Source organism: Pongo abelii, chromosome 6, assembly GCF_028885655.2.
Source record: "Pongo abelii isolate AG06213 chromosome 6, NHGRI_mPonAbe1-v2.0_pri, whole genome shotgun sequence".
NCBI classification, from domain to species: Eukaryota; Metazoa; Chordata; class Mammalia; order Primates; family Hominidae; genus Pongo; species Pongo abelii.
The window spans coordinates 141973559-141998797 of record NC_071991.2 but is presented as its reverse complement, the minus strand read 5'-3'; the positions used below and the strand labels follow the sequence as shown (position 1 = coordinate 141998797).

Genomic DNA, 25239 nt, shown 5'->3' with positions numbered 1-25239 from the left:
CATATGCAAAGCAATAAAGTTGAAACAAAGTGTTTCATCCATTACCTGTTGTAAAAGTGCTAATTCATGGGGTCTTCTAGTAGGTAACATTGCCTCATTAAAAGTTAATAAAAATAAATGTGACATGATGTTGACTTGAAGAAAAGTGGGTAGATTTCATTCACAGAGAGGGTCCCTGCCTTCCTCAGTGCTGTTGTCTGTGAAAGAGCCCTGAGGTCAGGGTTATTTTGTCAGTCATGACTACAAAGGGACAGGGTGAAGCTGGGCTTGCAGAAAGAGAAAGAATATGCAGACACTTAGTCGGGGGCGCTCACTTCATGGGTTAATGGGAGTAAGCACGTTTTTGTGAAGAAACTTGTCAAGGGCCTCATGTGTGGCCCCGTGGCTTGATCTCTACCTATCTCCACCCACTCTAAGTACATGACGCCAGAAGTTGTAAAAGTAGTTGGATTTATCTGTTACCAGTTCGCAATATTTCACCTGCCATTCTAACGTTAAAAAAAAAAATTGTGTGCATGATACCTAGGTACCGATCACCCAGGAATGAAACTTTTCAAATATTACTGAAGCTACCTATATTTACCGTCTTTTATTTCATAGCAATATGCTATGAATATTCTTTGACTTGTGTCTTGTACAAGAGTTTCTCTAGTATATATACAGTTGGCAGTAAAATAGCTGTGTCATAGATAATCACATCTTCACCTTTATGAGATACACCATATTGCTCTACACAGTGATTGTACCAATGTGCATTCAGCCCAGGAATACATATTAAGTTCCCCTGCTCCATATCCTCAACAATTCTTGGTATTATCAAACTTAATCATTTTTGCCAGCCTGATGAATATAAATGATATGTTTTTGTGGTCTCTGCTGATAAGGATAAGCATCTTTTTGAAGTTATTATTCATGCTGGTTTCTTCTTCTGTGAATTGCTACTTTCTTTTGCCTATTTTTCCATTGGGATGTTAATTCTTAGAAGTTCTGAAGACTCTTTTTCCTGGCTGTACTTTGGCTTTTCAATTTGTTTATGGTGTTTTTATATGAACAGAGTTTATTGAGTTAAATGCAGTCAAAATTCATCAGATTAGTCATTTTCGTGTAAGTTGTCTTTCTATTCCCCATGGTCATAAAGATACTCTCATTTAAGTTTCGTGTTTCGGTCTTTTCTTTCACTTGAAATTGATTTCTGTATATGATATGAGATAAGGATCTAGTTTTTTAAAGATAATGAATTGCCCTAACATCATTTATTAATCCTTTCTCCAGTGATTTGCAGTGTAGCACAGGTGTTCATGTGTATGGGTATGTTTCTTGGATCTGTTTTGTTCCATTGGCTTACATACTTCTTCCTGTGCTGGAGCCACACTGCCTTCATTACCATAGCTTTATAATAAATATTGAAATGTGCTAAGTTGAGTCCTCAGACCTTGTTCTTCAAAATTGTCACTCTATTCCTGGCTTTTTGCTCTTGTTTGTTTGTTTGAGACGGAGTCTCACACTGTCACCTGGGCTGGAGTGCAATGGTGCAATTTTGGCTCACTGCAACCTCTGCCTCCTGGGTTCAAGTGATTCTCCTGCCTCGGCCTCCTGAGTAACTGGGATTACAGATGCCTGCCACCACACCCAGCTGATTTTTTTTTTTTTTTTTTTTTTTTTTTTTTTGCATTCTTAGTAGAGACAGGGTTTCACCAGGTTGGCCAGGCTTGTCTCGAACTGCTGACCTTGTGATTCACCCACCTTGGCCTCCCAAAGTGCTGGGATTACCGGCATGAGTCACCACACCCGGCCTGCTCTTCTTTATAAATTGTAGAAGTAACTTGACAAGTGCCTCTCTCACACAATTCTATTATAATTTTTACTGCAATTACATTTAATGTCTAGATTAATTTGGGAAGACTCGAAAAATTGGGGAAGAAAATTTCTACATGAAATTGAGTCTTCCCATCCACAAATTTAGTTCAGCTCTCTATTTAGTTAGAACTTTTAAGTTCCTTTCAATAATTTTTTAATTTTCTCTATAAACATCCTATGCATTTTTATAAGGTTTATTTCTGTAAACCCTATATTTTGTGTCCTAGTATAAATTATACTTAAAAAAATTACATTTTCTGTTTGTTGGTGATATATAGACATATAATTCATTTTTGTCTATTTCAATGTTAATATATTGATGAACATTTATTATATCTGAAAATGTGACTATAGAGTCACTTGGTTTTCTATACACAATCGTATTTCTGTTAATAATCAAGTTTTCTTCTGCAGTCTGTAACAAATAGAATTAAGTTATTATAATGGACTGAAATGGTGGCTTTAAAAAAAAACGCCTTTTTGTTGGTTTCCTCATGTAACAATGCAGAGGTAAGTACCTACAGGGCAAGGTTACTATTATTTCCTCAGCCTTTGCCTCAAAATCTAAGATGTCTGTTGCAACTCCAGCTGTATTGTGACCAGTGGGCATCAGAAGGGAGCAGGAAGGGTCTGTAACAGGAATCAGAGACATCAGGGATTCCCGGCATTCTCAGAAACCCTTCTTGTGTCTCATCTTTTGCCTCAGTGGCCAGAACTGTATCAAATAGCCACCCTAGCTTTTATAATCTGTCATGTTTTGTAGACCTTATGTTTTGCTTTGATATTCTAAAGTTTTACAACAATATGTTTACATGTAACCTGTCTTTTGTTCTAGTTGCTTTTTATTCAATCTGATCATTGGTATAGTTCATCAATTCTGAAAATTCTTAGCTGTTATCTTCTTTGATTGCTTCCCCTCCATTTTTTTCTATTCTTTTCTCCTTCTCTCTTTTCTCCTGTTAGTAAACATATTAGGCCTCATCATCTCTTTTCCTTGTTTGCACACGTGTGCAATTTTCTATCCAACTACATTGTCACTCCAAATAAAACTGAGGTTCCATCAGCAGGGAAGAAGAGAATGACTAGGAGTCTGCTCTTCTGTCAAAAAATGCCTTTGCTTCATTCATCATCTTGAACATTTTATCTATGTATATCATAAAAAATTTATTTTAGTTTTCTTTCAGCCATATTCATATGGATTGCTGTTGTTTCTGTTGAAAAATCTACAATCAATGAAATTAATTCTGATTTGTTTATAATCTGTCACGTTTTGTAGACCTTCTGTTTTGCTTTGATATTCTAAAGTTTTACAACACTATGTTTACATGTAACCTTTCTTTTGTTCTAGTTGCTTTTTATTCAATCTGATCATTGGTATAGTTCATCAATTCTGAAAATTCTTAGCTGTTTATCTTCTTTGATTGCTTCCCCTCCATTTTTTTCTATTCTTTTCTCCTGTTAGTAAACATATTAGGCCTCATCATCTCTTTTCCTTGTTTATTCTTTGTGCATTCTAGGTTGTTTTTTTTTTTTCATCTTTCTTTTCAGTATTTCTGTCTTTGGCTGTTTCTAATCTGCCATTTGATGATTGTGTTTTGAATTTCATAGATTTTATTTTTCACTCTTTTTTATCTCAAAAAATTTAAGATCAGATCTTGTTTGTTGCCAGTATTTTAATTATATATTTACTTTTTTAAATACGTAAGCAGATTTTTAAAATACCAGAAATTGAGATGAATTATTTAATGTATTAGATTGTTAAAAATCATAATTTAATTGATAGGAGTTTTTTTAGATATTTAAAAATTGAGGCCTAGTATAATAAATGGTATCTTATATTTGGTGGAATACAATATGGTATTTGAGCATTCTAGTTTCTTCATCTCTTTTTTGACCTAATTCTGCTATTTTTCCTTTTCTCTTATTTTTTGAGAGGGAGTCTCAAATTTTCTGTTTCCAATTATTTTTAACTTTTAGGTTCAGAGATACATGTGCAGGTTTGCTATATAGATATATTGCATGTCACAGGGGTTTTATATACAGGTTATTTTACCACCCAGGTAATAAGCATAGTATCCAATAGGTAATTTTTCAATCCTTACCCTCCACCCTCAACTAGACATTGGCGTCTATTGTTCCCTTCTTTGTGTCTATATGAACTCAACATTTCGCTTCCACTTATAAGTGAGAACATGTGGTATTTGGTTTTCTGTTTTTGTGTTAGTTCACTTAGGATAATGGCCTCCAGCTGCATCTACATTGCTGCAAAGGGCATGATCTTGTTCTTTTTATGGCTGTGTGATATTCCATGGTGTATACGTACCACATTTTATTTATCCAGTCTACTGTTGATGAGGATTTAGGTTGATTCAGTGTCTTTGCTATTGTGGCTAGTGCTGTGATGAACATACATGTACATGTTCTTTATGGTAGAATGATTTCTATTTCTTTGGATATATACCCAATAATGGGATTGCTGGGTCAAATGGTAATTCTGCTTTGAGTTCTTTGAAAAATCACTAAACTGCTTTCCACCATAGCTGAACTAATTTCCATTCCCACCAGCGGTATATGTATTCCTTTTCTCTTCAGCCTCACCAGCATCTATTAATTTTTTGACTTTTTGATAATACTGCTATTTTTAAATATTTCTTTTATTCTCACTCATGATAGACACTTTATCCTGTGTTTCATATACTTGGTTGTCTTTTTTTTCCTGTGGAAATATGTAGAAGGTTAGGTTGAGCATGTTCTTTGACATGAGATTTTAAGTTGCTTCTGCCAGTGCCCTGAGGTATAACCAATCCTGGAACACTTAGCTATCTTGGTATAAGGTTTTCCTGAAGACGCTTTCAGTGTTAATTAAAACTACAAGGAATTGAGGTGTCTTTTTTAGTTTTTGCCTCTGTGAAAGCCCAGGCTGATAGAAAGATGTTTCCTTGTTCTGAACCTTTTCTGGCAGACCAGTTATTTCCTAGTTGCTATGGTCTGAAGGTTTATGCCCCCGCCCCCAATTCATATGTTGAAACTTAATCATCAATGTGATGTTATCAGGAGGTGGAGACATTGGGAGGTGACTAGATCATGAACCCTCGTGAATGGGATTAATGCCCTTATAAAAGAGGCCTGAGAGAGACACTTGCCTCTTCCACCACTCAATAAGAAGGTACCATCTATAAGCCAGGCAATGGACCCTCCAGATGCCAAATCTGTGGTACCTTGATCTTGTAATTCTCTACCTCCAGAACTGTGAGCAATAAATTTGGGATGTTTGCAAGCTATCTAGTTTATGGTATTTTATTAGAGTAACCCAAATAGACTAAGACACAAGTCTGCCCTTCTGTTAAAGCTGTAGCAGTGAATTCATATAGAACCTCAGTCCTAACTCTTACTTTATCGAGGCCCAACATATTGATTCTTGATTGACATGTATCTGAAAAGAAAAGCATCTTAGTTAAGGAAAGAAGCCAGCATTCTCTGTGCAGGTGCCCTGTTTTCCAGCTCCTTCAATTTTATACCACTGAAGAGTTTATTTTCTAGTGAGCTTAGCATGTTAGTTACAGAACATTTATAATAAATTATGTATTATGTCTAAGAGTCTGGTATCAGGAGAATTTCAGGATATATGGGCTACCATATGGCCAGAATGGAAATCTTCCACATCTCCTAGTTGAGGTTGCTTGAGTAGGACAAGAGTAGCATCAGGGAACCCTCTAAAGGGGAAAAGTTAACAGCAAAGGCTCTGGCAAGGTTTTTCAGAGGCCACAATTATATTTTGAAGTGACTCTATTCAAACTTTAACTCATGGGAACATATAAATACAAATCATTATTGTAAACATTCCCACACTCATATTTTCACCTTTGGGAAATCTGAATTCCAGACTTACTCTGATTTTTGAAGTTCTAAATGGAGCCACTGCTCATCCTAATCATTAACCTTAGAATCCTGCCGCTTTTTGTATATTTTTCAGAACCCAGCACAGTGGCTTCTGCCTCCTGATAGCTTCATCCTCCCCATTCTCTTGTCTCCCTACTCAGCCATGTTCCATACTCTAAATATTCCCAGAACAAAGATTCTCTTCAATAATTTACTAAAACTACTCCAGTCTTTCAAAGTCTCCTGCCAGGAGATAGCTGCTTAATCTGATTTATAAGTTTGTGTTAATGGGTGTTAATAGCTCAAAGTTGGGTTTCCTTCCTAGATAATCCTGGTGAGTTTAGCAGGGTGTATTTAGGTTGATATTCCATGTAATACCTCTACAGTCAAGTGGCAGCATACTCTATGTATGGGTTTGTGGTATTTCCAGAAGTTTTTGACTTTTCACAAAGGATGGGAACAATAATCAGAATTGTAATATTAATGTTCATATGATATTTCACATATTTAAAAAGTCTTTTAAATATTACAGTAGGTCTGTGTGACAGGCTGGATTGTCTGCATTTTTTAGATATGGAAATAGTAATTAAAATCTCTAATCGGCCTAAATTTACATAATTATGGATTAATGCACTCAAAATTTGAAATCAAGTCTTCAATACTATTTATCTTTGTTTCCAATTAGTAAGTGAAGGACTTATATAAAATAAGTTGATGTTTAAAAACTTTAAATTTGGAATAAAGAGAATGTAAATTTGGGATAAAGAGAAGATAGGAGGAAGGTAACTAGATGGGAAAGCAAAGGTGATACGAAAGAGAAGATAATGGCACAGAATGGAAAGTAATGGCAAGAAAAGTGAAGTTCTGAGGGACAGAACTTTTAACTTTTCTACACTTTTGCCTAAGGAAAATATTAAATGGAGTTGCCTTCCATTTGCCCAGGCCCCTTTATATAGCACTCATATTGAGATTGAAATTATGTATTCATTGTTCTTTCTTTTATGTTTTTTTCAAAGAAATATAGAAGTAAATTACAAGGAAATAACTTCTCAGCATTGACTAAAAGAGACTCAACTCTTTTAACCTAGGGGAAAGAGTTTTGAAAGAGAGAAATTATGAGAAAACAGTTTGAAAAGATTTTTCATCTCTATGAAAATAAAAAAGCTGTAATAAGCATATACAGGTACCATGGTTTTCTGCAGGAGTCTTCTATGAAAATTTTTAAGTGCCAGCCTAACAAGGGAACCATTCATGCATCTGTAAAATTACACTTGCTAATAATGCATTTTCAGTGAGAAATGCTCTTAATTCTCACTCCACTGCAACTCACAAAGTGATTGTAGGCAGTTGTCATAGTATAGCTATAGCTATTCCCACTTAGGTTATAACCTCTTGTGAGCTGGTGCCACTAATGTGTGAGATGTTTTGTGTTTTTAGATGTCTTTGTTATTATATTAATTATTGATTTTCCAGACCAGTGCTTTAAAAAGACACTCTGAAACTGTGACATCAGTATTTCTTGTCTGAGTCAAGGACAATGTCTTTCATACTGTAAATCTTCTATAATCAATAACTTACTCTGAATTGAATTAAATATGTTAACATTTTTCCAGAAAAAAAAAAAAGATGCATTACAGATCAAAGGTGACAATAAAATTGGCATTGGCAATCTTTTCCCCTCTGGTCCTTCCTAAAATAGATGCTAGCTGAGGTCTTCCACCCCCAAACCCTTTTCTCGAGTTAACGAGTTGGTGAAATGATTGCATTTTATCACATTTACGATGCCATTGATTGTAAGATGCATGTTATTTTATGTATACTAAGAAAAAATATTATAATTGCAGATATAGGAAAATATCCATGTTAGAACTGATGAAATTTGATAGATCAAATCGAATAGAAAATTAAGTTCCTTATAGACTCTGTATATTAGACCTTTGTCAGATGCATAGTTTGCAAATATTTTCTCCCTTTCTGTAGGTTATTTACTCTCTCGACAGTTTCTTTTGCTCTGAAGAAGCTCTTTAGTTTAATTAGGTCCCATTTGTCAATTTTTGGTTTTGTTGCAATTGCTTTTAGTGTCTTCGTCATGAAATCTTTGCTGGATTCTATGTCCAGAATGGTATTTCTTAGGTTATCCCCAGGATTTTTATAGTTTTAGGTTTTACATTTAAGTCTATACTCCATCTTGAGTTGATTTTTGCATATAGTGTAAGGAAGGGGTCCAGTTTCAATCTTCTACATATGGCTAGCCAGCTACCCCAGCATCATTTATTAAATAGGGAGTCTTTTCCCCATTGCTTGTTTTTGTCAGCTTTGCTGAAGATCAGATGATTATTGGTATGTGGTATTACTTCTGGGCTCTCTGTTCTGTTCCTTTGGTCTATGTGTCTGTTTTTGTACCAGTACCATGCTGTTTTGGTTACTGTACCCTTGTAGCATAGCTTGAGGTCAGGTGATGTCTCCAGCTTTGTTCATTTTGCTTAAGAATGCCTTGGCTATTCAGGCTATTTGCTTGGTTCCATATGAACTTTAAAATAGTGTTTTCTAATTCTGTGAAGAATATCATTGGTAGTTCAATAGGAATAGCATTGAATCTCTAAATTGCTTAGGACAGATATGGCCATTTTAACAATATTGATTCTTCCTATTTATGAGCATGCAATCTTTTTCCATTTGTTTGTGTCATCTCTGATTTCTTTGAGCAATGTTTTGTAATTCTCATTGTAGAGATCTTTCACCTCCCTGGTTAGCTGTATTCCAAGCAAAAAACAAACAACCTTGTTAAAAAGTAGACAAAGGACATGAACTGACACTTTTTGACAGAAGATATACATGTGGCCAACAAGCATATGAAAAAAATGCTGAACACCGCTAATCATTAGAGAAATGCACATCAAAACCACAGTGAAATACTATCTCACACCAGTCAGAATGACTGTTATTAAAAGTCAAAAACTAAAAGATGCTGGCAAGGTCACAGAAGAAAGGGAATGCTTTATACTCTGCTGAGGAACGGTAAATTAGTTCAGCCATTGTGGAAAGCAGTGTGGAAATTCCTCAGAGAATTTAAAACAGAATTCCCATTTGACCCAGTAATCTTACTTTTGAATATATACCCAAAATAATATAAATATTTCTGTCATAAAGACACATGCATATGTTCATTGCAGCACTATTCACAATAGCAAAGACATGGAATCAACCTAAATGCCCATCAACAGTAGATTGGATAAAGAAAATGTGATAAATATACACCATGGAATACTATGCAGCCATAAAAAAGAACAAGATCATGTCTTTTGTGGGAACATGATGGATGGAGCTAGAGACTATTATCCTTAGCAAACTAACACAGGAACTGAAAACCAAATACTACATATTATCACTTATAAGTGGGAGCTAAATGATGAGAACTTATGGACACAAAGAAGGAAACAACAGACACTGATGTCTACTTGAAGGTGGGGGGGGTGGGAAGTGGGAGAGGAGCAGAAAAGATAACTATTGTGTACTGGGCTTAGTACTTGAGTAATGAAATAATATGTAAAACAAACCCCCATGACATATGTTTATTTATGTAACCTTCATTATGTACCCCTAAAGCTAAAAGTTTTTTTTTGTTTTTTTTTTTAAAAAAAAATGAAAATGTGGTACATATAAACCATGGAGCACTATGCAGCCATTAAGAAGAATGAGATCATGTCCTTTGCATTAACATGGATGGAGCTGGAGGTCATTATCCAAAGCAAACTAATGTAGGAACAGAAAACCAAATAACGCACCAAGTATTCTCACTTATAAGTGGGAGCTAAACAATGAGAATACATGAACACAAAGAGTGGAACAGTAGACACTGGGGCCCACTTGAGGGTGGGATTAGGGAGAGGATCAGAAAAAATACCTATCAGGGGCCATGCTTATTACCCAGGTGATAAAATAATCTGTATACCAAACCTTCATAAAATGCAGTTTACCTATACAACAAACCTGACCATGTACCCCGAACCTAAAATAAAAGTGAACAGTGAAAAATACGAAACAGAAAGATTCCCGAATGTCTTTTGATGGATTGTTAGGCCTGGTCTAAAAGATCCTTTCAGGGTTATCTGATTCTATAGGAAACTTAAGTCCTTCATTGTTTTTGATTATTTTGCAACTCTGTTTAGTTAGAAGCTAACTTGTAAGGGGCTGATTGTAATGTAAATGATTACTGTTTGTATAAGTCAAATGAGTTTTTGTTCTGTTAAAATGCAGTGGATTCTCACCCTATAGAATTGGCCAGTTTCCTATTCATTAGCAAACTCATGTCAGCATTCCCAATTATCTGTAGATGTGTCTGTCCTTTGTAGAGTCTCCTTGAAGCAGTTTTTTTTTATTTACAGGTTTTCTCATTAATTAATGACTTAAATAAAATATCTGTCATGTTCATTTTATATTTGTATGAGCCATTATTTTACCTTTTAAAAACTATTTGTTAACAAACCAAATTGCAGTCACTCATGATATTTTAAGGATCACAAGCTGTTGCAGCCTTTTTAAAAAAGTGTGTTTTGTTATTGCAAAATACCATTTAACTTCCAAGTAGAGGTCAGGGGTAGCCCTGGAAACAAAGGGCTGGTTATGTCACTTCCGTATTTGTGCACTGGGAAGAGGTCTCACAAAGAGCTATGCTGTGCTATCTTTGTCTAAAAAGGATCATGGCCATGACTTTGAGCCAAGGTAAGCAAGAGGAATCAGACCGGTATGATCTTCTAGGAGGCAAGCGTTGATTCTAGTTCTAGTAGACTAAGCTAGAAAGAAATGATATCTGTTTTTTTAAACATTTTTTGAGATATAATTCACATATCATACAATTCACTCATTGAACATGTATAGTCAATAGTATTTAGTAGGCCAGGCACGGTGGCTCACGCCTGTAATCCCAGCACTTTGGGAGGCCAAGGTGGGTGGATCACGAGGTCAGGAGATCGAGACCATCCTGGCTAACCCGGTGAAACCCCGTCTCTCCTAAAAATACAACAAATTAGCCAGGCATGGTGGCAGGCGCCTGTAGTCCCAGCTACTTGGAAGGCTGGGGCAGGAGAATGGCCTGAACCCGGGAGGCGGAGCTTGCAGTGAGCCGAGATCGCGTCACTGTACTCCGGCCTGGGTGACAGAGCAAGACTCTGTCTCAAAAAAAAAAAAAAAAAAAAAAAATTGGATTTAGTTTATTAAAATATGTGTACAGTCATCACCAGACAAATTTAGAAAGTTCATCTTTTCAAAAAGAAACCATGTATCCTTTAGCTGTCACCTCACATCCCCCCCATCCCCCCATGCCTTTTTGCTCTAGCCCTAAGCAACTACTTCTCTATTTCCTATCTCTAGATATTCTAGTCTTTCATATGAATTGAATCATGTAATATAGGGATTTTTGTGACTGACTTGTTTCACTTAGCATAACATTTTTAAGGTTCATCAATGTAGAAATTTGTCAGTATTTCATTCACTTATATGGCTGCATAACATTCCACCATATGGTTATATCACATTTTATCTATTTGTCAATTAATGGGCATTTGAATTGTTTCCACCTTTTGCCTATTGCAAGTAATGCTGCTATAGATACTCGTACAAATTTCTGTGTAGACATGTCTTCATTTTTGAGGGGTATATACCTAGGAGTAGAGTTTCTGGGCATTATTGTATCTTTATGTTTAATTGCTGAAGAACTTCCAGACTGTTTTCCAAAGGGACTACACCATTTTCTATTCCTACCAACAGTGTATGAGAGTTCCAATTTTGCCATGTCTTTGCCAACACTTATTTTTATCTCACTTTTTGATTCCAGCCAGTCTGGCGTGTGTGAAGTGATATCTCATTGTAGTTTTGATTTGCATTTCCCTGATGAATAATGATGTGGAACATATTTTCAAGTACTTCTTGGCCATTTGTATACCTTTCATGCAGATTCTTTAGCCATTTTTTAATTGAGCTATTTGTCTTTTAATCATTGAGTTGTTAGAGTTCTTTATGTATTCCAGATACAAGTCCCTTATCAGATATATGGTCTGCAAATATTTTCTTCTATTTTGGGGGCTCTTTTTGCTTTCTTAATGGTGTTCTTTAAAGCAAAAAGAAAAACTTCTAATGTTGACAAAGTCTTATTTTTTTCCACTTGTTACTTATGCTTTTTGCATCATATCTAAGAATTGGTTGTCAAATCCAATGTCATGAGAACTTATTCTTACATTTTCTTTTAAGAATTTACAGTTTTTGTGCTTACATTTAGGTTCTGGATCTGTGTTGAATTAATTTTTATATTTAAGTAATTTTGTGTAAGTTATAGCTAGGATTCTAATAGAGATTTGTTGATTCTGTAGAGTATTTTGGAGAGTATAGCCATCTTAACAATGTTGTCTTCTAATCCATGAACATGGAATGCTTTTCATTTATTTAGATCTCATTTAATTTCTTTTCATGTTCTTTTTAAATAGTATAAGTTGTGTACTTCTTTTGTTACATTATTTAGTATTGTTTTTATGCTGTAGTGAATGGAATTCATTTTATTTTGGGTTTAATTCCAAGTGTATAGAAATACAATTGATTTCTGCAATTTATCTTGTATCCTGCAACCTTGCTGAACTTATTCCTTAAGACTAATGGATTTTTAGCAGATTTCTTAGGAGTTTCTATATACAAGATCACGATTTCTGCAAATAGAAGTACTTTTACTTCTTTTCAAATCTGGATGCATTTTCTTCCTTTTTCTTGCCAAATTGTCCTGGCTAGAACCTCAGGTACGATATTGAATAAAAGTGTTGAGAGTGTACATCTTTGTTGTGTTCCTGATCTTAGGAAGAAAACATCTAGTTTTCCGTTCTTAAGAATGATGTTAACTGTGGGCTTTTCATAGATGTCCTTTATTAGATTAAGGGGGTTATTTGCTATTTCCAGTTGTTGAGTGGTTATATCATGAAAGTGTGTTGGATTTTGTATCTTTCTGCATCTGTTGAAATGAACATTTGATTTTAAAACTTCTATTGATATGTTTTACATTAATTGAATTTCAGATATTAAATCAAACTTGCATCCCTGGAATAAATCCCACTTGGTCATAATGTATAATTACTGTTATATGTTGCTGGATTTGGTTTCTATTTTGTTGAGGATTTTTGCATCCATATTCCTAACAGATATTGTTCTGTGGCTTTCTCTTCTTGTGATGTCTTTGTCTGGTTTTAGTATCAGGATAATACTGAGATCTGCCCTTAAAGTTCAGGTATTCAAGAGAGAAACTGGGGAAGTCAGCCAAGGCAGCAAGAACAACCCAATTAAACTAGAGTTGGCAGGCAAGATGCAGAATGTGGGGTACATGACATAGAGGGAATTTTACAGTGTAGAAAATTTTTATGTTTGACAGTATAGTTGAAGATAGATAGATAGATAACAGACAGACAGACTTAGAATGGGTGTTGTTTGATAGGTAGATGAAAAAAATTGACAATATTTTTTGAAATTTTCATGATATAAGTTTTCAGATTTATCAGTTCCCTATTGCTACTGTAACAAATTACCACAAACTTAGTGGCCTAAAACAACACAAAGTCATGATTTTACAATTTGGAGGACAGTCAAAAATGAGTATCATGAGACTAAAATACAAGCATTGGGAGAGCTTCATTCCTCCTGGAGGCTGCAAGAGGGAAGTTTTTTCTAACCCTTTCCAGCTTCTAAAGGCCACCCACACTTCTTGGCTCCTAACCCTTTCCTCCATCCTCAAGACTGGCAGCATAGCAGCATCAAATCTCTCTCCCTCTTTTTCTGACCTCTCCTTCCACTGTCACGTTTTTGTTTTGTTTTTTTTCTCTGACTCTGAGTCTTCTGCCTTCTTCTTTTAAGGAACTTCTGACTACACTAGTACCACCTGGATAGCCAAGGATAATCCCGTCCCAAGATTAATCAGATTAATCAGACTTAATCACATCTGTAAAGTTCCTCTTGCCATGTAAGTAGCATATTGGCAGGTTCCAGGGATTACAATTGAGGACTTTTTAGTGGCCCATTATTCAGCCTACTATATCAGATAGTAATCCAGTGATTTTCTAAAATAATACTTCTTGAATACAATTATCATGCCATTGAATCTGTACAATTGCTCTGAAAATCGATGTATAAAAACAGCATATAATTGTATTCTATTTGAAAAACTTAGTATTGTCATTCATCTTGCCTCAGGTAACTTGTAGTTAAGAATCAAGACATAAACAAAACAAATTGTGCAAGTAGGATTTATTTGATGCCCTCAACAGGGAATGAGGACTACCTTTTCCATTCAATGTAGTTACTGTTCTCCAAAATTGTAGTAAGTTTTGCCACATGTGTATTTTGATGCTTCAGAACCAGGAAGGAAGTCAGCAGGTTTACTCAGGCTAGAGCTCTCTTCACTCTGTGGCAGGTTGTATCCAGTCTCTTCTTAGACATATGTTTCCCAGCCTTTTTGCATGTCTTCTCTATTATTTTAGCCTTTTTAAGTTGTACTTATACGAGAGACTGATACTTTATACCAATAACAGGGAGCAATCTGATGTGGAAATAAAATTCCCGAGACTCTAACAACATGTGGTTGTAAAGGCAACAAGAAAGAGTCAAAACTTTCTCCCTTCTGTTTTTGTTGCCTTTCTGGCCACATGTTATTTATTAGAGTCTCAGGACTCTAAAGGTCCTTACAGATCAGTCTAGTAGTTATCAATGACTTCACTGAGCACACATACACCATTAAACTGCTGGTGGACTACTTATGCAGCTATCACTCTTACTCCTCCCCCTTCCACACCCGCATATACCTACACTCTGATATAGTACAAGTTTAGGTTTTTTATTATGTACAAGATTTGGTCAGTTGGGGATTATAGACCACAAAACTGGCACCTTTGATGAGTTCTGAGTATTAGCACTGAGGAATGATTGCACCAGTTGGCAATCATGGGAAACTCTCGGACCTAGCTTTTATGAAGAAGGCAAAGTCTGGGGAGGGGGTTGATTAGCATGAGATATTATTTCTCTATAGAGAAAAATACACAGAAAAACAAGATTACTTTTCAGATTATGTCATTCTGAAGATTGTATAGTATTCTACTTGTAAGCAAATACTACATTTTCAGGCATATAAGACTAATAACACACAGCCAACTACAAACTGGGATTTAATAATATATTTTATTAACTCAGCTCCAATTCCATTTTCTACGTTGTAGATTTGAACCGGACCCAAATGATTTCTCTTAAGTCCTTGCCCTTTTGTGATTCTGCTGAGAGCACAAGGAACCCACAATAATTTACCATATGCCATAGTTCATCCTGTTTTGTTTTTAAAAAAACTCGCAACAACCTGACACATTTGTTATGGTTGATTCTGGGCATTTAAATATGAAAACAATCAACATGCATTTGTAGAGAATATGACAAGTGGGAATTTGTGTGCAGGCCAATTTTTCATTGACCTGCATTCAAGAACATTCTTATAACCCAAGCTTGCCTCCCAAGTTGTTTAAATGAGTTGATTTCCCAGTATTTGTGTGGGCAGGTTGAGTGATGAGAATGACTTCAGTGTAAGCCCGAGTCCCTTTCTATTTCCCCTCCTCCGGGTTTCATTTTTGTGCTGATTCAGATGTGAGCTCTGTGCATTCAACCATCCAGTTAATACACTGAGACAAGAAAGCAATAACTTTTGGTGATTACATGAGTTGTAGAGAAACAATCAAGGGGTGCAGGTGAATAAACTTTTGCTCTGGGAATGGCACACTGGATATAATTTTCTGCTGGTTCCAAATAACAATACTTTATATCTTGAATAAGTCTTTCATGTATCTCCTGCCTGTTGTATCTCTATACTCATTCTCATTCTGGTATAATATCAACCTTTTTTAAATGTAAAGTATTATCATCCCCATTTTATAGATGAGAAAACTGAGACACAAGATGCCAGATGAATTGTCCAAGTTCCTATTTTCTAACCTAGTCCTCTATATACATAAAATTGATTCATTTACTTAACCATTTTTAAAATCGTTGGATGTGGTAGTAGTTAAATAGCCTATTTCCAAGTCATTTTTCTAAGTGACAATGAAATTTTTCTGAAATTGGGCCGGCTCAAAGACAAACAAGATAGAGAGCAAACATCTTAGCAGTTAAAATCGTGTTTTAGGCACCATCCAAGAGATTCCTTTCCACTCTGTAACCACAAGTGCACAAGCTAGTAGATTTGTAGAGTGTGTAATTTAAGTGTAACTTAGGCTTACTGTGATACCTGATTTCTAGGGTAATTATAAACTGTTATCATTCATCGTGGTTCTCAAGGAATTTGTGGTAAGGATTTGAGGGAAGAAAAAAGATGTATTTAGCATCCACAAAAGGGAATAAATGGTTAAAACAGTGTTTTTGAGTGTCTAAAGATTAAAAGGTGAAAAAGAACAATGTTAATAGAGCTAGGAAGACAAGGTTGCAGGAGGTTTACACTGCGTGCAGGTTTTTCAGCAGTGAGCCACCACTTTGTCCTTTAGATTGTTTGGAGATCAAACGGTAAAAAAGCTAAAAATATTTGGAGAACACTAGGTTTAAATTAAAAGGAGGGGAGATCAAACTGGAAAAATGCCCATTATGGAGACCAAAATAGAAGTATCTGCATCAGAGACCTTTTACATATACCCATGTATCCCAAATAGTTAGTAGTGAAGTATTTGCATAGCTATATGCATATATAGCTATACTTCAAGGAAAATCAAGGCATAGGTTACATGGAGAGCAGGTAAATTCCCAAGCTAAAGGGGTGCGTCAGGGAATTATACAGTATTTTCTTTCCATTCCAGAGAAAAGAGTAGAATTGAACTAGCAAGAGAGGGTAAAGATCCTCTGGCTTTGAGAATATTATAAAAGAGTCAAAAATAAGAACAAATCCATGCCTTTTTGTTTGTTTGTTTTTTAACTTTTAGCTTTAGGGTTCTTGTGTAGGTTTGCTCTCTAGATAAATTACACGTTGTGGGGGTTTGCTATACATATGATTTTGTCATCCAGATAGTAAGTACGGTACCCGATAGGCAGTTTTTCAATCCTCACCCTCCTCCCACCCACCTCCCACCCTCTGCCCTCAAGTAGGCCCCGATGTCTCTGGTTCCCTTCTTTGTGTCCGTGTGTACTCAGTGTTAGCGCCCACTCAAATCAGTGCTTTAAACATCTTGACAAAAAAAAATCTCTGGAGATTATTGCATAATATATCTTACCTTCTCTGTATGTAATTTATACCTTGAGTGTTCCTTAAAATGTAGCAGAAACAAAGTATGTATCTGTTTACTTCAATTCATAATGAGGAGGTAAGGTGACAGTAGGGTTCAAAGTCTGACTCTGCAACTAATGAATTAAATGGTACTACAAGTAACATGGATTATTCATATATACAAAGAGGACTGATTGTATATATGATGATAGATGGTAGCCAAGGTTTCTTTTGGTTTGAAAACCATGGCCGCTGAAGCCACAGAGAAGTGCATGAGTCCAGATCCTAAATGTCAGGAGCTTGATATTCTAAGGAGGCATCCTTCTCCTCCTTACATTCCTGTGTGGCAGCAATGAACGGTCCCCATGAGAAGCTGTAATAGGATGAGACTCAGGGGACTTTTGCTTGGAAGCTGTGTCAGGGTGACATCGCGTTGTGCATACCTGTCTCTTGTCAGTTTTATGAGATGTAGTTCACTGTATGACAGTGGCTTTGAACATTGTGGAAGAAGACGTCCTATGGCATCACTACAGTTTATCATCTCCTGCTGAAGGTTCTCACTCTTCAGAAGATCACAGCCAAGCGAGGACTGGGAAATTATTATTATTCCTCATTTACACTGAGACAGAGTTGAAGCTCCGGTTGCAGTCAATAAATCACTTTGATGATGATTCATTAGCCGTGTTGAGATCCCCCTGCCGCTCCAGCGCCAGCGTCACACTTGGGCTGTCTTCTCATCTTAATTGCAAGGTTTCACTTCTAGAGAAGCACATCAGCGTTTTCCACTCAACCTGTTTTCTGAACACATTTAATTTCAAATTAACAAGTTTTCCCTCGCAACTGTCTATCTCTAAATCCGGTTTTTCGTGTGTGTGTGTGTGTGTGTGTGTGTGTCTTAATATGCTTAGGAAAAAGGGAAAAACGTGTTTAGGAAAAAAGTGTGTGTGTGTGTGTGTGTGTGTGTCTTCATGTGCTTAGGAAAAAAGCAAGAATGCTTTCAGACTCTCTTAAACAACTACAGATGATAACTAATTTTTATCTTAACCATTAAGAAATTAGTTATGTGCAGTGTACAAGTGGAAAGTCTGCCAGGAGAGAAACAAATTGTGGACAATTTAAATTTGACATACAATTAAGAAAAATGTAAATTGAAACTTGTGGTGTTTTCGCTAACTGGTATCCCACCAAATGCTGATTTTCTAGAGATAACAGTGAAGAGGTGCCATTTCCTGCTGCCGTGGTACATGCCAACTACCATATAAATTTAATAAATAAGGCTCATTCCCTATAGGTGGATGCAGTACCAAAGGGAGGAGAAGTCTGGCTTGTGCTTGTAGGACGAAGTGAATGAGGACAGAGATAGCTCTGGCAGCCTTCTCCTCCTTATCCCCTGCTGCTGCAATGATGATATAAATATGAGCTCAGTTCTCCCCTATCCTTACTATGTAGCTCTCTTTCTTTAAAATGAGTAACTTTGAACTAAACTATCTCAAAATCTTTTTCATCTCTAGCATTAGTCTTTCTTCTTTATTCTTAGTAATAGAATTGTACTATTTTATCCTTTCCTCCTGAGAGCCTATTAAAAGCATCTGAGGTCCAACACATATTCCATTTTCCCCATAATACATGACCTCACCCCCTGGTATTCTCAGAATGTGTTCTCCCTTTAACGTCTCCCCCTGCACAAATGTTACTCATCTACAAGGGCCATTTCAAATCACATCCTTCATGAAGCTTTTATAACTAAATGCAATTTCTCTTTCCTTTGAACTCCAAAAGTATACCATGTAACTCTTCCATATAAATAGCATCATTATTTGTGCATATTTCTTATTCCCTTGACTAGAATGGATTTGCCTCAAGAATTTGGTGCTTGTCTTCTGTGTCCCCTCCTAGTCATCCAGAATAGTGCCTTTGCATATTTTATGTAATTAACCACCTTTTTTAAATCAGCAAGTGCATTTTACCCACATGAATTCTGTAATGGGACATGGAACTAATTGTGCTATGGTAAAAGATGTTCAAGCAAGAGTTCTTTATTATAACTTTTAAAGCAATTAGAAGAATGAAGGATAAGTTCCATTTTAAGGGTAAATATACTTGCAAACCCTGCCAGAAGTTGATATGGTTTAAAGTAATACAATCCAAAATGTGCCTATTACAAAAGAGGGTTTTTGAGTCTGAGTGAGTGTATGTGTGTGTGTCCAGACAGGGGCTTACCTAGGGAGTGGCAGTGGAGGAATTTTTGGAAATCATTGCCTTTTGGGGGATTTGGAGTTTTAAATGCATCCTCTGCTCCCCAAGATGTTTTTTTCTGGCTCATTTCTTTACTGCTCTGAGCGTGAGTCAAGGTCTAAAGCATTTCATTTAGATTCATTCTCCTTTTAGATGCTGAAAATTGTACAGAACTCTTATTTGAGAGCACATATCATTGTAAAAACAAAAGCAAATGAAATTGGTTCTTGCATTATTGTGTCCTCATTCACGAAACTTGTAATATTTGCTTTGCAAAAAGAAAGAAAACAGAAAAATCTTAGTTCACCTTACTCTACTGTTTCCAACAGGCATTCGTAATGGTGTTACACATATGTAAAAGGTGGGTTTATGTTTGTTCCAGTTATTTTGTATGTTTTATCTACATAACTAGGTTGTATACTCTTTTAGTTTATAGGCCCTTCATATTTTGCTCATCGTAGTTAGTAAATCCTTAATATTAGATGCTTAATTGGCATTGATTAATAATAGGATTCCTTATCAGGGTTGCTGCTTTTAAATATTCAGACCTTACACATTTCTCTGTCATTGTTAACTAGAAGAAGTAACTAAAGGGGTTACTTAGCCCTGGGAAACTGTCATATTTACAGATTGGTTAAAAAAAAATAGCAGATCCTATATAAAAAACAAAAGGCAAAGAATGAACGGTGAGCAGGCCAGGAAGAAGTTAGCCAGGAATTAAGCTATCATTGAAAGAGGGAATTAATAAGTTGGATCATATGTAAAAGAGATTAAAATTGTTGGATTTTTACTAAAGAAATGCATTGGTCACTCTTAAAAATGCAGAGGAGTAATAGCCTTGTAGGAACAGAAGCCAGATTTCTATTCATTAAGGAGGTGTTAAAAACATACTGAAAGCACAATGGCCGGAAATTAAACTTTTAAAAAGAAGTTTATCAGTGATACAAGAAGATATATACATGTGAAGGCTTCATTATCAAGGAGGCCTTTATGTCCAAGATGAAAGGAGTCTATTTATGTTGAAAGATCAAAAGGACCAGGAAACTCCAGAGATCCAGGGAGAGATGGAAGAAACGGGGAGAGGATGGGTGAAGTGTGGAGGTGGTATTCCTCAAGATGGAAGATGGAATTCAGATTGGGGATGGGAGCCCTTGGAGAAAAGTATGTTTAGCTCCACCTTTGAAAGCAGAGACAACGAAATGAGAGATGATGAGTTAGGTATGAAAGTGAAGACACTCAGAGATGACAGCACTGATAGGTGGCAAGAGTCTTTACCAAGACAGAGACTACAGCATCGGGGATAAGGCACTGGGTTAAGGGTAGGATTTAGAAAGTTTAAAATACTTACCAAGGAGAGTGGGTTAAATTTTGAACCACAACATGGACTAAACTATGTTGAATGTAAAGTATTTTTCAGTTCTGAATTTCCCTCTAGCAGAATTGTAGTAGGAAATAGTGGGCACAGTGGACTGGAGGCCCTGACTGTGGGCAAGCCTGGCCTTGGGCAGCCGTTCTCAAGTGCCACAATATGTCTCAATCACCCGTCAATTAGGCCCCAAGTACTCTGTAACTAAGTGTAAATACTCATGATTTTGATTTTTTAAAAACTCATTAAAGCTGATTAAAATGCACTCCTAAAATAATGCCTCTCACTGTCAATTTAGTGTACTTCCTTAAATTGAAAAGAAACCTGTGGAGTTAGAATCAGGGTTATGGAAATTGTATGCGCTTTCCGCCTCATCTGAAGGTGACTCATGGATTCAGCTGCTGTTACAGATTTACCATTAATTGTTATGGCAGTCACAAATTATTTAGAGTTTCGTGGTTCAAGTTTTATAGTTAGTTGGGTTTTCTGTGTGATTTTTCTGATGAATTAATTTTTTTCTCTGAGACAAGGTCTTGCTCTCTCACCCAGGATGGAGTGTGGTAGCATGATTATGGCTCACTGCAACATCTGCCTCCCAGACTCAAGCAATCCTCCCACCTCAGCTCCCCAAGTAACTGGAACTAGAGGCACGTGCCACTATGCCCAGATAATTTTTTGTAGATATGTGATCTTGCTGTGTGGCCCAAGCTGGTCTCAAAGTCCTAGCTTCAAACAATCCACCTGCCTTGGTCTCCCAAAGTATTGGGATTACAGGCATGAGTCACTGTCCCGGCCAGATGAATGAATTTTTAATAAAGAAGGTATTGGGCAAAAATACAAAAAATTAGGCATGGTGGTGTGCACCTGTAGTTCCAGCTACTCGGGAGGCTGAAGTGGGAGGGTTGCCTGAGTCCAGCAGTTCGAGGCTGCAGTGAGCCATGATCGTGCCCCTGCACACCAGCCTGGACGACAGAGTGAGACTCTGTCTCTTTAAAAAGAAAACAAGAACGTATTGGCCGGGCACGGTGTTTCACACCTGTAATCCCAGCACTTTCGGCGGCAGAGGTGGGTGGATCATGAGGTCAGGTGATCGAGACCATCCTGGCTAACACGGTGAAACCCCTTCTCTACTAAAAATACAAAAAATTAGCCAGGCGTGGTGGCGGGCCCCTGTAGTCCCAGCTACTCGGGAGGCTGAGGCAGGAGAATGGCGTGAATCTGGGAGGTGGAGCTTGCAGTGAGCCAAGATCGAGCCACTGCACTCCAGCCTGATCGACAGAGTGAGACTCCGTCTCAAAAAAAAAAAAAAAAAAAGAAAACAAGAAGGTATTGAATGGTATCGAATGGAAGAAGAAAATGAGAGTAGCACATCAACAAATTTCTTGCACTTGTATCTAAGCAATCTAAAAATACAATTGGGGATAGAGGGGAGGTCACTTTGCCATGTCAGTCAGTATTTTCAAAAAAAAAATAAAGACAAGTTTTTAAACTAGAAGTCATCAAATATGTTTTGCATACACCATTTCTCAATAGAAAATGCCCCTTTGCTTGGTCTGGTCCTGGGTCCTTTTCTTCTTTTTATCTGTATATTCTCCCTAAATGATCTTACCATGACCCATGATTTTAAATACATCTAAATGCCATTGTTTCTCAAATACATAGTTCCCTTCCTGCCCTCTCTGACTATTCCATTTGCACCAAGATTCCTGGCATATAAGCTCACTAGAGCATAGAAACTTCATCTACTTTGTTAATTTATCTCTAGTGCCCTCAAGAGCACTGAGTTGTTTAGTAAATCTTTGTTGAGTGAATGCCTAAGAACCTTGTCTAACCCAGTGACCATAAACAACAACCTGACCTGTTCTGTCTGTTTCCCCATGTCAGTAAACCACCATCTACACAATAGCTCAAACCAAAAACCTTAAACTCATTCTTCCCTTTTCTTCATCTCCTAGTCCCATCCTAGTCTAGGTGATCTCTACCATGGAATCCTGCAGTGGTCTCCTTCCTTATTGATCACTTTGTCTAGTCATTCTTTGCAAAACAACCAGAGCAATCTTTTTGAAGCCAAAATAAAACTTACGTCACTCCCCAGTTTGGCACCCTCTAATGGCTTTCCTTCACATTTAGCATAAAAGCCACACTCTTGCCTGTATTTCATGACCTGGTTTGTTCTCTCTTCCCCAGCCTGGGTGCCAGTTTCCCTTCACTCACTTAACTCTAGTCTCAGTGACCTTTCAGTTTCTGCCTTTGGCCTTTGTACCTGCTTTTCCTTCTGCCTGGAATACCATTTTTCCTGTCTTTCAGTGGATGTCCCACATTGTATTTTTTGAGTCTTAGCTTAGATGTTACTTCTTTAAGGAGGTTGTTTCTAATAACCAGATCTGCATTAGCATGACCAACCCCACCAACAAAGCTTCTCCAGCACATCACTCTGTTTTGTTTTCTTTATTGCAGTCATCACTGTCTGAAATTATTGAATGAGATTATTGAGTGTCTTTAAAAGCAGAAGTTGGGTCTCAGTCATTTCTATACCTGCCAAAACACAATCCCATGCCTTAGACACAAATGAATCATTATACAGTTTGGAAGGAAGATGGAGCGGGCTTTAAATATTGGTTCTGTTACTTGCTAGGTATGTGACCTTGTGTTTCACCTCTCTAAGTTATATTTTCTCATCTGTAAAACAAATAATGATAGAGAAAATAACAACTCTTCATAGGAATGTTGAAAGGACTAAATGAGATAGAGCATGTCCAGTGCTTGGCACACAGTGTAAGTAGTGGATGTTGTTATGATGATGATTTTTATGGATACCCAAAATGTCAATCCCAATAGAATCCAAGAGTAGCCCATCTTAAGTGACTATCTGAGAGTCTAATATTGGTGACATTCTATAATATTGACTGTCATGGAGCCAATAAATAAATATTGTACCAAAAACTCACCTATGTATTTAGGCCTATATTCTTAATTAAGAAAAAGGTAACAGTGGAAAATCACTTCTGAGTCTTATAAATAGGAAATTGGATTTCCTAATGGGTAATTTAAAATACTTTGGGAGCATAAATACACCTGGAGCACTCAAGCTATAAGTTGGTGACTCAGAGAACAAGGGCACAGAATCCTGAAATAAGCAACAGCAAATGGGCACCTAAGCACTTAAAGAGCAAATTGCAGAAAATAAATTAATTCATTTAAATATGCATGAATCTCCTGAGTGGGGAATATGCTGAAATGGTGCTGAATGATTTCTTTTGTTATGTGTGTTCAAAAGTATTAATAATGCCTCACTTTGTGCTTTATACCTTTGAGGAGAACAAATCCCAGAATCTTTTGCCTTTATAAATTGTTTTTAAAGTAATGGATTCTAAAACAGGAAATTCTAATCAAAGTTTACACTGGTCACATTGATTTGGAAAAGTGGATAGGAAGTTTATCAGAGGATAGATGGATCCCTGAGAGAATGAAAAGTAGTTCTGATTACATCGTTAAAAAAAAAAAAAGTTGGGGGGGTTTTGGGGAGGCTGATACAATTTTGTAGAAACTTCTTAAAAGTTAGAAACTTGCTGACCTTTTGCCTAAAATACATGCTAACATTTAACCAACCTCTCGGATACTGTGTGGCACAGCAGTTTAAGTTCTAAGAATCAATATACTCAATTGTAGACCACAGTGTACATTCAGGATATTTATCAGAATTACTAACTCAATTATTTCAGCTCTCATCAGATCTCTTAATTTTCATTCTGGGCAGCACAGACACTAAAAATCTTTGTATTTTATGTCCTTGCATACTTAAAAACCAACTTTATGCTTACATAATTGAATAAATAAAGAAAAAAGACCAGGGGAGGACGCAGACATAATAGAAGCAGAAGCAAACTCTCAATAAAAGGACTATAAGATGCAAAGCTATGCTCTCTTTGATCTTTTTAAGGAGAAGGATTTAAGGAAATTCCGATTTGCCCTGCACATGCTGATGGCTAGGGAGCTTCCTTCCTTGGCCACATTTCGTCTTTGATGCCAAGGCAATGAAGGGGAGCTTGGCAGCAGAGCAAGAGCTGGAACCGAAGAGACCTCAACTGTGGAGTGGATGGAGCTGAGAAAAGGATTTGGCAGCCCTGCCTGAGAACAGAAATAATCAAAAGAGTTGCCAAGAACCATAAAACAAGGAGGGTAGGGATATGAGCTACATTGACTTGGTTTTCTGAACATGGAAAAATATTAAATCTATTCGCAGTCTGTTATTATGCTCATGTATTTCTATGAGTTTGTTATTACAGTAATTTCTATTTTGCCTTAGGGCTATGAAGAGGATCAAGACAGATAAGTTTTGTTGTTGTTTGTTAAGTCTGGAAAAACACATACTTGTTCACACAGGATTTAAATATGTGTAACTTATGTATAAATGCATATATCCCCATAGTTGAATATTTCCATTGATGCCAAAAGTTCATTATTTTTTTCTTTTGGGATGCAGTGATATGTCACAATTACAAATAATCTTAGAAATCTTTTGGAGCACTGTAGAAAGAAACAGGAGCACATTCTGGGAACGTGGTGCAGCATTTGCAGAGTATGTCCTGATGGGTAAGGGATATGTACATCGCTGGCATAGCAAGTAGAGGTGGTGGAAAGGTGAGAG

The 25239-nt window shown here is 36.7% G+C and overlaps 1 protein-coding gene across 4 annotated transcripts in view; it reads left to right on the top strand.

Annotated features, from left to right (window-relative positions):
* Window positions 1–25239, top strand: part of TPK1 (thiamin pyrophosphokinase 1) — a 386905-nt gene that overhangs the window by 294718 nt on the left and 66948 nt on the right. The window contains exon 8 of one of the 4 annotated variants that reach the window (XM_063726193.1): window positions 24532–24841. The exons of the other annotated variants lie outside the window; for them this stretch is intronic. Coding sequence (XP_063582263.1) covers window positions 24532–24581 — 50 coding nt within the window. The 3' untranslated portion in view covers window positions 24582–24841. Of the gene's footprint in view, window positions 1–24531; window positions 24842–25239 lie in introns of those variants that run through there. 4 annotated transcript variants of the gene reach the window in all.